At 47.2% G+C, this 13,568-nt stretch overlaps 1 protein-coding gene across 3 annotated transcripts in view; it reads left to right on the top strand.

Moving 5' to 3' along the window:
* Positions 1-196: 196 nt before the first annotated feature.
* Positions 197-13,568, top strand: part of pxk (PX domain containing serine/threonine kinase) — a 71,403-nt gene continuing 58,031 nt past the window's right edge. For all 3 annotated transcript variants that reach the window (XR_015080036.1, XM_086001554.1, XM_086001553.1), the window contains exons 1-2: positions 197-408; positions 1,843-1,920. Coding sequence is in view for 2 of the 3 variants with exons in the window: in XM_086001554.1 (XP_085857680.1) it covers positions 270-408; positions 1,843-1,920 (217 nt within the window). In the remaining variant the exon portion in view is untranslated. The remainder of the gene's footprint in view (positions 409-1,842; positions 1,921-13,568) is intronic.

The raw sequence follows: 13,568 nt of genomic DNA, 5'->3' as shown, positions 1-13,568 counted from the left end.
AGATGACAAAAGTGTTTAGTTCAAATGTAAATTATGCGACAAGGTGAACTTTTCAGACTTGCTATTAAACAATTATTTATGAACTGTTGGAAAATATACAGCGAACTGGAACTTGATTTTTAGCAGCTGAATTTGTTATTAAACATAAACATAGAATAATGTTGATATGTCACGTAATCAATATGTTTACAGTTGCACTTAATTTGATGTGTTTATTATAGATCTCAGGCCTAACCCTACCTCTACCTCCCAAAAAGCTAATTGGAAATATGGATCGAGAGTTCATAGCAGAAAGACAACGAGGACTTCAGAACTACCTGACTTTCATCACAACACAGCATGTGCTGTCCAACTGTGAGCTGGTTAAAAAATTTCTTGATCCTATCAACTACTCATCTAACTACACTGGTCAGTACTACAAAAATAGACTTGTGTGCTTTACTGAGGGTTGGTTTAATGATGGGTTTGGTTACTGCAAATTGCGTCTTCTATCAAATAGTACGTACTTTAGACACTTAAATTGGTTTCTTGCTGTAAGTAAAGCTCTCAAAATACAAATACTATGTTTTAAAAAATAATAGTGACTAATTAAACTTATTGCTAAACAGAGTATTACCTGCGCTGCAGCAACTCGCCAAGGCTTCTTCGGCAGCACTACCCAAACCCACGACCTCTTCCACCTAGAAGGACAAGGGCAGCAGGCGCATGGGAACACCACCACCTCCAAGTCACACACCATCCTGACTTGGAAGTATATCGCCGTTGCTTCATCGTCGCTGGGTCAAAATCCTGGAACTCCCTCCCTAACAGCACTGGGAGTACCTTCACCACATGGACTGCAGCAGTTCAAGAAGGCGGCTCACCACCACCTTCTCAAGGACAATTAGGGATGGGCAATAAATGCTGGCCTTACCAGCGATGCCCAGATACGAATAAAAAAAATATCACCTTTAGAAATGCCAATGTTGTTTAAAGATAAGTTGAAAATAGTAAAAGCTTCAACTTATTTAGTTCTATTTCCCTTTTCTTTCTAGTTACAGTTTTCCTCCTCTTAGCCATCTCCTTTAAGACAATGATTCATTTTGGGCTACTGTTTTGCCAATGCCAACAGTCATCCAGTACCTTGTGCAAGTGGCAATTCTTTTGTGTTTGAGCTTGGGCATTGAGAGCTGTTATGTCTGTGGGGCAAAAACCACTGAGCCTTGGACAACTCTCGCTCATCGTCCACTCACCCACTGCCAACAGAGATCTCCAGAAAGCAATCAGGAACAGGAAGTTTGGCTGGTGACTTTTTTTTGTTCCTAGATTGGGAACCTGAGGCCAATTGTAGCCCTCTGCCACCCCAGCTGAGATTGGCTAGCTCAGCGCACACGAGGGATCAAATTTGAGTTTATTTTTAAATGTGTTGTGTATGATTTAAGTGCAGTACTGCAGTTGCATAAATGCTGTTGCTTTTAGAAATTCTTTTTATCGATCCAATCAAAATTCACCTTTCATTGTGGGGCAACTATTGTTTACAGTTGAGTAGACTAAAAGGATTAGAGAAAAGTATTGCAGGTTCTTGCAGCTGAATTAATGGTGCAAGTAAGAGATTTATAAAACTGTAATTAAGTCTCCATAAATAGTAACCCTTAAGTCATAGTTGCTAGCTACTGTATTTCATGTGCCATATTCCTGTCTGGTATGGCAGAGTAAGTAAAAGTCAGTGTTAGAAGAAGTTTTTAAAGTTATTCTTTGCTACTTAGTGGTTTGATACTGATCTCTTATTTTTCAGTGTTACTAGTTGAACAATTTTATATGCAAAGGTTTACAGTCCCTTTTTCTCTCTAACTCACTAAACAGAAATCGCCTTACAGCAGGTATCTATGTTCTTCCGTTCTGAACCTAACTGGGAGGTGGTAGAACCACTAAAGGAAATAGGTGAGTAAGTACAGTGTAGTCTGTGTGCATTTTTTGTGAACAGTTATGCCCATCAAGTTGAAATGTGTCATAGTTAGGGTTTGGAATACACTTTCACTTGTCTCCAGTATGACATGGACCGATCAGCAACCCTCTATTCTGAAATAAAAACAGAAAATGCTGGAGAAACTCAGCAGGTCAGGCAGCATCTGTGAAGAAAGAAACAGAGTTAACGTTTCAGGTCGAAGACCTTTTGTCAGAACTGGAAAAAAGCAGGAAATGGAACAGATTTTTGAGCAAGTGAAAGGGGGAGGGGATGAAAACAAAAGGGAAGATCTGTGATAGGATGGAAGACGGAAGAGGTTAAGAGACATTGAGATATTCAAGGCTAAAGGAGACGGTAATGGGACAGGTTAAGAAACAAAGGATGGCTCTAGATGAAGTGTAAATTGTGCTGGCAGAATGAAAGACAGCTGCCCTGTGGGGGAGCAGAAAAAAAGAGTGTGGATAAAAAATATAAAAATATATATAATCTGAAATCGTTGAACTCTATGTTGAGTCCGGAAGGCTGTAAAGTGCCTAATCGAAAGATGAGGTGCTGTTCCTCGAGCTTATGCTGAGCCTCCGTGGAACAATGCAAGAGGCCGAGGACGGTGAGGTCTGAGTGGGAGTGGAGCGGTGAATTAAAGTGACAGGCCACCAGAAGCTCGGGGTCCCCCTTACGGACTGCCTCTATTCTGCCCTGGCAATATTTTTATCCCCAGCTGCAATAACATTTTTCTTTTGCTTGTGGCCTCTGTAACTGTAACTAGAATTGAATTGTAAGTAGTAGGAACAAGGAAATGGCAGAGCAATTAAACAAATACTTTGGTTTTGTCTTCATGGAAGAAGACACAAATAACTTTCCAGAAATGCTAGGGAACCAAGGGTCTAGTGAGAAGGAGTAATTAAAGGAAATTAGTATTAGTAAAAAAATAGTGCTGGTGAAATTAATGGGACTGAGAGCCGATAAATCCCCAGGGCCTGCTGATCTGCATCCCAGATACTAAGAGGTAGCCATGGAAATAGTGGATGCATTGGTTGTCATCTTCCGAAATTCAAAAGATTATGGAACAGTTCCTGCAGATTGGAGGGTGGCAAATGTAACCCCATTATTTAAAAAGGAGGTGAAGAGAGCAAACGGGGAACTACAGACTGGTTAGCCTAACATCAGTAGTAGGGAAAATGCTCGAGTCTATTATAAAGGATGTGATAACAGGACACTTAGAAAATATCAACGGGATTAGACAAAGTCAACATGGATTTATGAAAGGGAAATCGTGTTTGACAAACCTACTGGAGTTTTTTGAGGATGTAACTGGTAGAATAGATAAGGGAGAACCAGTGGATGTGGTGTATTTGGATTTTCAGAAGGCCTTTGATAAAGTCCTACATAAGAGGTTAGTGTGCAAAATTAAAGCACATGGGATTGGGGGTAATATACTGGCATGGATTGAAAATTGGCTTAACAGACAGGAAACGGAGAGTAGGAATAAATGGGTCTTTTTCGGGGTGGCAGGCGGTTACTAGTGGGGTACCGCAGGGATCAGCGCTTGGGCCCCAGCTATTCACAATATATATCAATTATTTGGATGAGGGAACCAAATGTAATATTTCCAAGTTTGCTGATGACACAAAACTAGGTGGGATTGTGAGTTGTGAGGAGGATGCAAAGAGGCTTCAAGATGATTTAGACAAGTTGAGTGAGTGGGCAAATACATGGCAAATGCAGTATAACATGGATAAATGTGAAGCTATCCACTTTGGTAGGAAAAACAGAAAGGCAGAGTGTTATTTAAATGGTGATAGATTGGGAAATGTTGATGTACAAAGGGACCTGGTTGTCCTTGTACACCAATCACTGAAAGCAAACATGCAGGTGCAGCAAGCAGTTACGAAGGCAAATGGTATGTTGGCCTTCATTGCAAGAGGATTTGAGTACAGGAGCAAGGATGTCTTACTACAGTTATATAGGGCCTTGGTGAGACCACACTTGGAGTACTGTGTGCAGTTTTGGTCTCCTTACCTAAGAGAGGATATACTTGCCATAGAGGGAGTGCAGCGAAGGTTCACCAGACTGATTCCTGGGATAGAGTCATAGAGTTATACAGCACAGAAAGAGGCCCTTCAGCCCATCGCGTCCGCGACGGCCATCAGGCCCTGTCTAATCTAATCCCATTTTCCAGCATTCGGTCCGTAGCCTTGTATGCTATGGCATTTCAGGTGCTCATCCAAATGCTTCTTGACTGTTGTGAGGGTTCCTGCCTCTACCACTGTTTCAGGCAGTGAGTTCCAGATTCCAACCACCCTCTGGGTGAAAAAGTTTTTCCTCAAATCCCCTCTAAACCTCCTGCCCCTTACCTTGAATCTATGCCCCCTTGTTATTGGCCCCTCTACTAAGGGGAAAAGTTCCTTTCTATCGACCCTATCTATGCCCCATATAATTTTGCACACCTCAATCAGGTCCCCCCTCAGCCTTCTCTGCTCCAAGGAAAACAACCCCAGCCTGTCCAGTCTTTCTTCATAGCTGAAGCGCTCCAGCCCAGGTAACATCCTGGTAAATCTCCTCTGCACCCTCTCCAAAGCAATCACATCCTTCCTATAGTGTGGCGACCAGAACTGCACACAGTACTCCAGCTGTGGCCTTACCAGCGTTTTGTACAGCTCCATCGTAACCTCCCTGCTCTTGCCTTCATTAGCCGAGGCATAGAATATAAGTATCCCATATGCCTTTTTAACCACCTTATCCACCTGTTCTGCTGCTTCAGGGATCTATGTACATGCACACCAAATGTCCCTCTGATCCTCTGTCTTTCCTAGGGTCTTACCATTCATTGTGTATTCCCTTGCCTTGTTAGCCCGTCCAAAATGCATCACCTCTCACTTTTCAGGGTTAAATTCCATTTGCCACTTTTCCGCCCATCTGACCAACCCATCTATATCATCCTGTAGCCTGAGGCTTCCCTCCTCGCTATTTACCACCCCACCAATTTTTGTGTCATCTGCGAACTTACTGATCATACCTTTTACATTCACATCCAAATCATTAATGTAGACCACAAACAGCAAGGGACCCAGCACCGATCCCTGCGGTACCCCACTGGACACAGGCTTCCAGTCACAAAAACAACCTTCGACCATCACCCTCTGCCTTCTGCCACTAAGCCAGTTTTGGATCCAATGTGCCAAGGCACCCTGGATCCCATGGGCTCTTACCTTCCTGACCAGTCTCCTATGTGGGACTTTATCAAAAGCCTTACTGAAATCCATGTAAACCACATCCACTGCACTACCCTCATCCACACACCTAGTCACCCCCTTGAAAAATTCAATCAAATTGGTCAGACATATCTTCCCTTGACAAAGCCATGCTGACTATCCCTGATTAATCCTTGCCTCTCCAAGTGGAGACTAATTCTGTCCCTCAGAATTTTTTCCAATAATTTCCCTACCACTGATGTTAGGCTCACTGGCCTGTAATTCCCTGGTTTATCCCTACTACCCTTCTTGAATAATGGTACTACGTTAGCTGTTCTCCAGTCCTCTGGCACATCCCCTGTGGCCAGAGAGGTTCTGAAAATTTGTGTCAGAGCCCCTGCAATCTCCTCCTTTGCCTCGCATAGTAGCCTGGGACACATCTCGTCCGGGCCTGAGGATTTATCTACTTTTAAGCCTGCTAAAACCACTAGTACCTCCTCCCTCTTGATGCTAACATGTTCAAGTATATCACAGTCCCCCTGCCTGATTTCTATGTCCACATCGTCCTTCTCCATAGTGAACACAGATGCAATCAATTCATTTAAAACCCTACCTACATGTTCTGGCTCTACACACAGCTTGCCACTTTGGTCCCTAATGGGCCCTACTCTTTCCCTAGTTATCCTCTTGCCCTTAATATACTTATAAAACACCGTAGGATTTTCCTTTATATTGCTCGCCAGTGTTATTTCATGGCCCCTCTTCGCTCTCCTAATTTCTTTTTTAAGTATCCCCCTGCACTTTTTATACTCCTCTAGGGCTTCCTTTGTCTTTAGTCCTTTGTATCTGCCAAAAGCCCCCCTTTTTTTCCTAATCCATTCTCGTATATCCCTCGACATCCAAGGTTCCCTGGGCTTGTTGGTCCCACCCTTGACCTTTACGGGAACATGTTGCCATTGTACTCTCTCAATTTCCTTTCTGAAAGACTCCCATTGCTCCGATGTAGATTTTCCTTCAAGTAGCTGATCCCAGTCCACATTGGCCAGATCCTGCCTTATCATATTAAAATCGGCCTTCCCCCAATTTAGAACCTTTATTTCCAGTCCATCCTTGTCCTTTTCCATGACTACCTTAAATCTCACCGAATTATGGTCACTGTCACCAAAGTGCTCACCTACTAACACATCTACCACTTGCCCGGCCACATTCCCTAGAATTAGGTCCAGCACCGCCCCCTCTCTTGTAGGACTTTCTACATGCTGGCTCAAAAAGCTCTCCTGGATGTGAAAGGCAGACAGAAATAAATGGTAAAAGGGTGAGGAACAAAAAACAAAGGGCCAAACTAATTCATAAAAAATGTGAGCATAAAAAAAGCCTGAGGGTTTTATACCTTAATGCGAGAAGCATCAGGAACAAGGTAGATGAATTAGCTGTGGAAATAGAGGTTAATAATTATGATCTAATTGGGATTACGGAAACATGGTTGCAGGGTGAGCAGGGCTGGGAGCTTAACATACAGGGGTATTCAGTATTTAGGAAGGATCGACAAAAAAGAAAGGGAGGAGGGGTAGCATTGCTAGTAAAAGAGGGGATAAATGCAATTGAAAAGAAGGATATTAACTCAGTTAATACAGAATCTATATGGGTGGAGCTAAGAAATAGCGAGGGGCGAAAAACATTAATAGGAGTGGTATATAGGCCTCCAAATAGTAAAATAGAGGTTAGGGAGGGCATCACGAGGGAAATTAGAGAAGCGTGCAATAAGAGCACAGCTGTCATCATAGGTGACTTTAACTTACATATAGATTGGACTAGCCTAATCAGTAAAAATAATGAGGAGGAGGAATTCCTTGAGTGTTTAAGGGATGGTTATCTGGATCAATATGTCGAGGAACCAACTCGGGAACAGGCTATATTGGACTGGGTACTGTGCAATGAGAAGGGACTAATCAGTAATCTTGTTGTACGGGGACCCTTGGGTCAGAGCGATCATAACATGATCGATTTCTCACTCGAAATGGAGAGCGAAGAAATTGACTCAGAGACTAAGGTCCTGAATTTAAACAAGGGGAATTATGATGCCATGAGACGGGAACTGAGTAGGTCTGATTGGACAACATTCCTGGGAGGACTGGAGGTAGATAAACAATGGCAAACATTTAAAGATAGAATGACAAAATTGCAAAAATTGTTTATACCAATCTGGCATAAAAGGAAATCTAAAAAGGTGACTCAACCGTGGATAACAGGGGAAATTAGAGACAGCATAAAATCCAAAGATAGGGCGTATAAAATAGCCAAAAAAAGCGCCAGAGCGGAAGATTGGGAACAGTTTAAGATAGAGCAAAGGAGGGCAAAGGGCATGATCAAGAGGGGCAAAATAGCTTACGAAAACAAGCTGGCGGAAAATATAAAAACTAACTCCAAAAGCTTTTATAAATATATCAAAAGGAAAAGACTGGTGAAAACCAAAGTTGGTCCATTGCAGTCAGATACGGGGGAATATATAATGGGAAATAAGGAAATGGCAGATCAACTAAATGCATACTTTGGGTCAGTCTTTACGAAGGAAGACACAAAAAACCTCCCTGGGATATCGGGAAAAATAGGGACATTGGCAAAGGAGGAACTGACGCAAATCAATATCTCTAAGGATATGGTGTTAAGGAAGCTAAAGGGATTGAAGGTGGACAAATCCCCAGGGCCTGATAACATGCATCCTAGGGTACTGAAGGAGGTGGCCCTAGAGATAGCGGATGCACTAAGGATGATTTTTCAGAATTCATTAGACTCGGGAACAGTGCCGATGGATTGGAGGGTAGCTAACGTTACCCCACTATTCAAAAAGGGGGGTAGGGAAAAAGCAGGTAATTACAGACCTGTAAGCCTTACATCAGTTGTGGGCAAAATGCTGGAGTCCATCATTAAGGATGAAATAGCGGAGCACTTAGCAAATGGGGACAGGATAGGACAGAGTCAACATGGATTTACAAAGGGTAAATCGTGCTTGACTAATCTATTGGAATTTTTTGAGGGAGTAACTGGTAGAATAGATGGGGGAGAGCCAGTAGATGTGGTGTACCTGGACTTCCAAAAGGCCTTCGATAAGGTCCCACATAAAAGATTAGCATGGAAAATTGAGGCTCATGGGATAAAGGGGAAAGTATTGGCGTGGATAGGGAACTGGCTGTCAGATAGAAAACAGAGAGTTGGAATAAACGGCTCATTTTCTGAATGGCAGGCAGTAACAAGTGGGGTACCACAGGGATCTGTCCTGGGCCCCCAGCTGTTCACAATTTACATTAATGACCTGGATCAGGGAGTCGGATGCAGCATTTCCAAATTTGCAGACGACACTAAACTAGGAGGGGGGGTGGGCTCAGAGGAAGGGACCAGGAAGCTCCAGAGCGATTTGGACAGACTGGGCGATTGGGCGGATAAATGGCAGATGCACTATAATGTGGACAAGTGCGAAGTTATCCACCTTGGGTGCAGGAACGGGAGGGCAAATTATTATTTAAATGGCAATAGATTGGGAGAGGGGGAAGTACAGAGAGACCTGGGTGTTCTTGTACACCAGTCACTGAAGGCGAGCATGCAGGTGCAACAGGCGGTCAAGAAGGCAAACGGTATGCTGGCCTTCATAGCAAAAGGGTTAGAATACAGGAACAGGGATACCTTGCTGCAGCTGTACAGGGCACTGGTGAGACCACACCTCGAGTACTGTGTACAGTTTTGGTCGCCTCATCTGAGGAAGGATGTTCTTGCCATGGAGGGGGTGCAGCGGCGATTCACCAGGCTGATACCAGGAATGGCGGGAATGACCTATGAGGAGAGACTATGTAGTTTAGGGATGTACACACTGGAGTTTAGAAGATTGAGAGGGGACCTCATAGAAGTGTATAAAATTCTGACAGGTCTAGACAGACTGGATGCAGAAGGAATGTTTCCCTTGGCGGGTGAGAACAGAACTAGAGGACATAATTTAAGGATAAGGGCTAAACCATTTAGGACAGAGATGAGGGGGAATTTCTTCACTCAGAGAGTGGTGAACCTGTGGAACTCATTGCCACAGAGGGCAGTGTACGCCAGCTCATTAAATATATTTAAGAGGGAATTAGATATATTTCTACGGGCAAAAGGGGTTAAGGGTTACGGAGAGAAGGCGGGGACGGGATACTGAATTAAAGGATCAGCCATGATCTCATTGAATGGCGGAGCAGGCACGAAGGGCCGAATGGCCTACTCCTGCTCCTATCTTCTATGTATCTATGTATCTATGTACTTTAAGAATTCTGCACCCTCTAAGCCTTTCACACTCTTGACTATCCCAGTTAATATTGGGGAAGTTGAAATCCCCCACTATTATTACCCTATTATTTGCACACTTCTCTGAGATTTGCCTACATATCTGCTCCTCTATCTCCCCCTGACTGTTTGGGGGCCTATAGTACACTCCCAGCAAAGTGCTTGCCCCCTTTTTGTTTTTAAGTTCTACCCATATGGCCTCATTAGAGGAACCTGTTAATATATCATCCCTCCTTACAGCAGTAATTGACTCCTTAATTAATATTGCGACACCCCCTCTTTTTACCCCCCCCCCCCCCCCCCCGTCTCGCCTGACGATTCTATACCCCGGAATATTGAGCTGCCAGTCTTGCCCCTCCCTCAACCATGTCTCCGTGATAGCAACAATATCATACTCCCATGTGTTCATCAACAACTTCAGTTCATCCACCTTATTCGCAAGACTCCTTGCATTAAAATAAATGCCATTCAGCCTTGCCCTACTCCCTTGTGTCGCTACATATTTGCTCTGCCTTCCAGTCTGACTTGTTTTTTCCTCTATATTTGGCTGTACATCACCCCCTATTATAGCTCCACTCTGTATCCCATCCCCCTGCCAAGTTAGTTTAACCCCCCCCCCCCCCCCCAACAGTGCTAGCAAACCTCCCCGCAAGGATATTTGTCCCGTTCTGGTTCAGGTGCAACCTGTCCGACTTGTACAAGTCCCACCTTCCCCAGAAGCAGATCCAGGGATGGCAGACTGTCTTATGAGGAGAGCTTGGATCGACTAGTCCTGTATTCACTAGAGTTTAGAAGAACGAGAGGGGATCTCATTGAACCGTATAAAATTCTGACAGGGCTAGACAGACTGGATGCAGGGAGGATGTTTCCCCTGGCTGGGTGGTCTAGAACGAGGGGTCACAGTCTCAGGATACGGGGTAGCCATTTAGGACTGAGATGAGGAGAAATTTCTTCACTCAGAGGATGGTGAACCTGTGGAATTCTCTACCACAGAAGGCTGTGGAGGTCAAGTCACTGAATATATTTAAGAAGGAGATAGCTAGATTTCTAGACACAAAAGGCATCAGAGGGTATGGGGAGAGAGCGGGAGTATGGTATTGAGACAGAGGATCAGCCATGATCATATTGAATGGCGGAGCAGGCTCGAAGGTCCGAATGGTCGTCTACTGCTCCTATTTTTCTATGATTTATAGTTGTGGGTTGAGACTTCCCCAATTTGTTTCACATGGGACCTTAACAGCTGGCAAAGAGGAGACTTTGGCCTAGAAATTCATTGACGCCACTTTTGGGGCGCTAAAGTGGGGCGTCCGCTAAAGTTTGCGGCCGCCGCCAAATCTAGGTCACTTCTCCGATATTCATTAGCTTCGCCCTACTAGTTCGGGCGAGCGCTAAAACTGCTGCTGGACGCCTCTCTTTGGGCGCTAAGCCGGAGGTGGTGATCGATAGCGCTGAGGCCGGGCGCAGCGCAGGTGCGGCCATCTCGTGATTGACAGCAGACACCCTGGCGCCGGCCAGCTCTTAAGGGGGAAGGGTCAACTGTGTCTGCTGCCACGCCCTGGATAGTGGAGCCCTCCAGCTAGGCCTGAACACTGCTGCTGGACCCAAATAGCGCCTGAAGACATGGAGAAGGCCCGTGAAATTGCGCAGCGCTTCTCAGAGCGTGATCTGAGTGTGCTGCTTGCTGCTGTGGAGAAGAGGCGCCATGTTTTGTACCCGGACAATGGCAAGAAGGCAACGGTCCGCGTCTACAGGAGAGCCTGGAGGCATGTCGCCAGCAAGCTGTCAGCCAACAGCGACGTCCCCAGGACCGGTGCCCAATGCCGCAAAAAGTTAAATGACCTCACACGCATTGTCAGGGTGAGTACCCTTTCCAATGACCTCCTCATCCTTGCATGTGCACCTCACATTATGGGCAAAGGGACCTGAAAGCTCTAATGGCCAGCCTTCATCCAGCAGCTATGGGCCAGGCATGAGCATCAATTGCACATTCTGCACGGAACACACTGGCCAAGCTATTCCACCATGGGAGGCATTGCACACCAGATCATGGCGACACACTGGCCAGGCTATTCCACCATGGGAGGCAGTGCACACCAGATCATGGCGACACACTGGCCAGGCTATTCCACCATGGGAGGCAGTGCACACCAGATCATGGCGACACACTGGCCAGGCTATTCCACCATGGGAGGCAGTGCACACCAGATCATGGCGACACACTGGCCAGGCTATTCCACCATGGGAGGCAGTGCACACAAGATCACGGCGACACACTGTACTTAGAGGCCGTCCTTTCTCTTGCAGGCCAAGCTGGCGAATAATCGCAAGAGCCGGACTGCGACCGGGGGAGGACGACCCCATATCCAGCCACTCACCGACCTGCAACATCGCGTGGAGCGCCTCATGGGTGGCCGGGTGATTGGGCCCGTTGCATGTGGAGATGCCGACCCTGTTCTGGGCAGCAATGGTAAGGACATCACCTTTTGCACCTCTCTCGTCCCACTTGCGCATCAGATCTACATCCTTTGCCACTGTCCAACCAATGCGCTGAATGCCACCACTCGTGCATCCCGCACTGGCGCCCTCTCCTCACTCTAAAGCTACTCTTGTGCCTTCCTGCTTTCAGATGGTCAAGAGGAGGTCCCTCAACTTGCCAGTGACAGACCCTCCGAGGAGGAGCAGGAGGAGGAGCAAGAGGAAGGCGGCCCATCAGGGGAAACCTCAGCCGCGGCCACCCAGGCCAATGTAGGGGACACGTCTTCCCTGGAGGGCAGCGTGGCGGAAGTGTCGAAGGGGAGGGGAGCTCCTGGGACCTGCGTGCTGCAGAAAGGCGGGAGGGGGGTGGAAGCTCGGCGGCCTTCTCCCCAGAGGGGTGGATGCGTCGGAGGGGAGTCCAATTGCTGGGCCCAGCGGCCTCCAGCAACGCAGGAAGGGTCGGCCAGCTCGGCGGCCTTCTCCCCAGAGGGAGAGTCCGGCCTCCAGTCAGGAGATGCTCTTCGCCGAGGAGATGGAACGCCTCGAAGACTTGTCCGCGGACTCGGAGCGCCGGCACACGGAGCTCATGGCGGCAGTGGCACGGTTGCCTGAGTCCATCGATTCCCTCTCTCGGAGTGTGGCCGAGTTCGGGCCCTTAGAGGCCACCAGTCGGGCGGAATTCCAGGCAGATCTGTCAGCGACTGGCCAGGTGATTAGTGGTGCCGTCCAGTCACTGGCTGCTCTGCTGCGGTCAGTGAACAGGTCAACACGGGCACTCACTGCTGCCACACTCGCTGTGTCAGCCAGGCATCGCCAGGGCACCCGGCGCGCTGCAGCAGCACATCGGTCCGTCCCTCGGCAGATTGGTGCGCATGCTGCAGTGCTGGCCCGGGCGAGTGCCAGTGTCTCAGGCGACCAGCGAGCGCCTGCCATCCGCCAGCTTGCCGCCATTCCTCCAGCCGCCACTGCCACTCCCCCAGTGGAGCTGCCAGGAGCTGCTGCAGCGACTGATGCTGGCCAGCCACAGCTGCAGCAAGCAACAGCCGGCCGCTCGACGGCCAGACCTCGACTAGGCCGACCCCCAAGGGCATCTGCCGTCACGACATGTGCCCCTCAGGAGCCTGCCCCCAGCCTTGCAGCAGCCAATGGCCTTACTTTGAGGCGGAGCAGCAGGGCGGGCAGGGGCCACCCAAAGATGGCCAAGGCATCGCCCTAGCGGGCCAAATAGTCGAATGTGTGGCCATTTGTGTTTGTTTCTTGAGGCCGAGAATTGGATGTTTGTTTTTTGAAGGCTGATGATGTGATGTTTGTTTTGGACGAAGGCCGAGAATGACGGCCATTTTAGTTGCCCTATTTTGTTAATCCTCCCCAGGTTGTGGGAGCGAGTAATGTGTTTGAGTGTTTTTTGGGGGTTTCATCTGTTTTTGGTTTTCATGTGGGAAGGGCCCAGAGTTTGTACAATAAAGCATTTTATTTATTCACATTGTCCATGTTTGATCTTTGAAGTGTTTGTTGCCTTAACCGGCTGAGGGCTTGCGGAGCGGCTGCAATCATGTTCTATCATTGGCACAAGCCATTCCCTGACAGGGGGCCTAGAAGTGACGTTCAATAAGCCGACAACGGGCGGCCCTTGGACCTTGTGCGTCCCT

Source organism: Somniosus microcephalus, chromosome 11 (assembly GCF_052327205.1).
Source record: "Somniosus microcephalus isolate GS21.2 chromosome 11, FLI_Smic_1.0, whole genome shotgun sequence".
Classification (NCBI taxonomy): Eukaryota; Metazoa; Chordata; class Chondrichthyes; order Squaliformes; family Somniosidae; genus Somniosus; species Somniosus microcephalus.
This window is presented reverse-complemented; position numbering and strand designations above follow the sequence as displayed.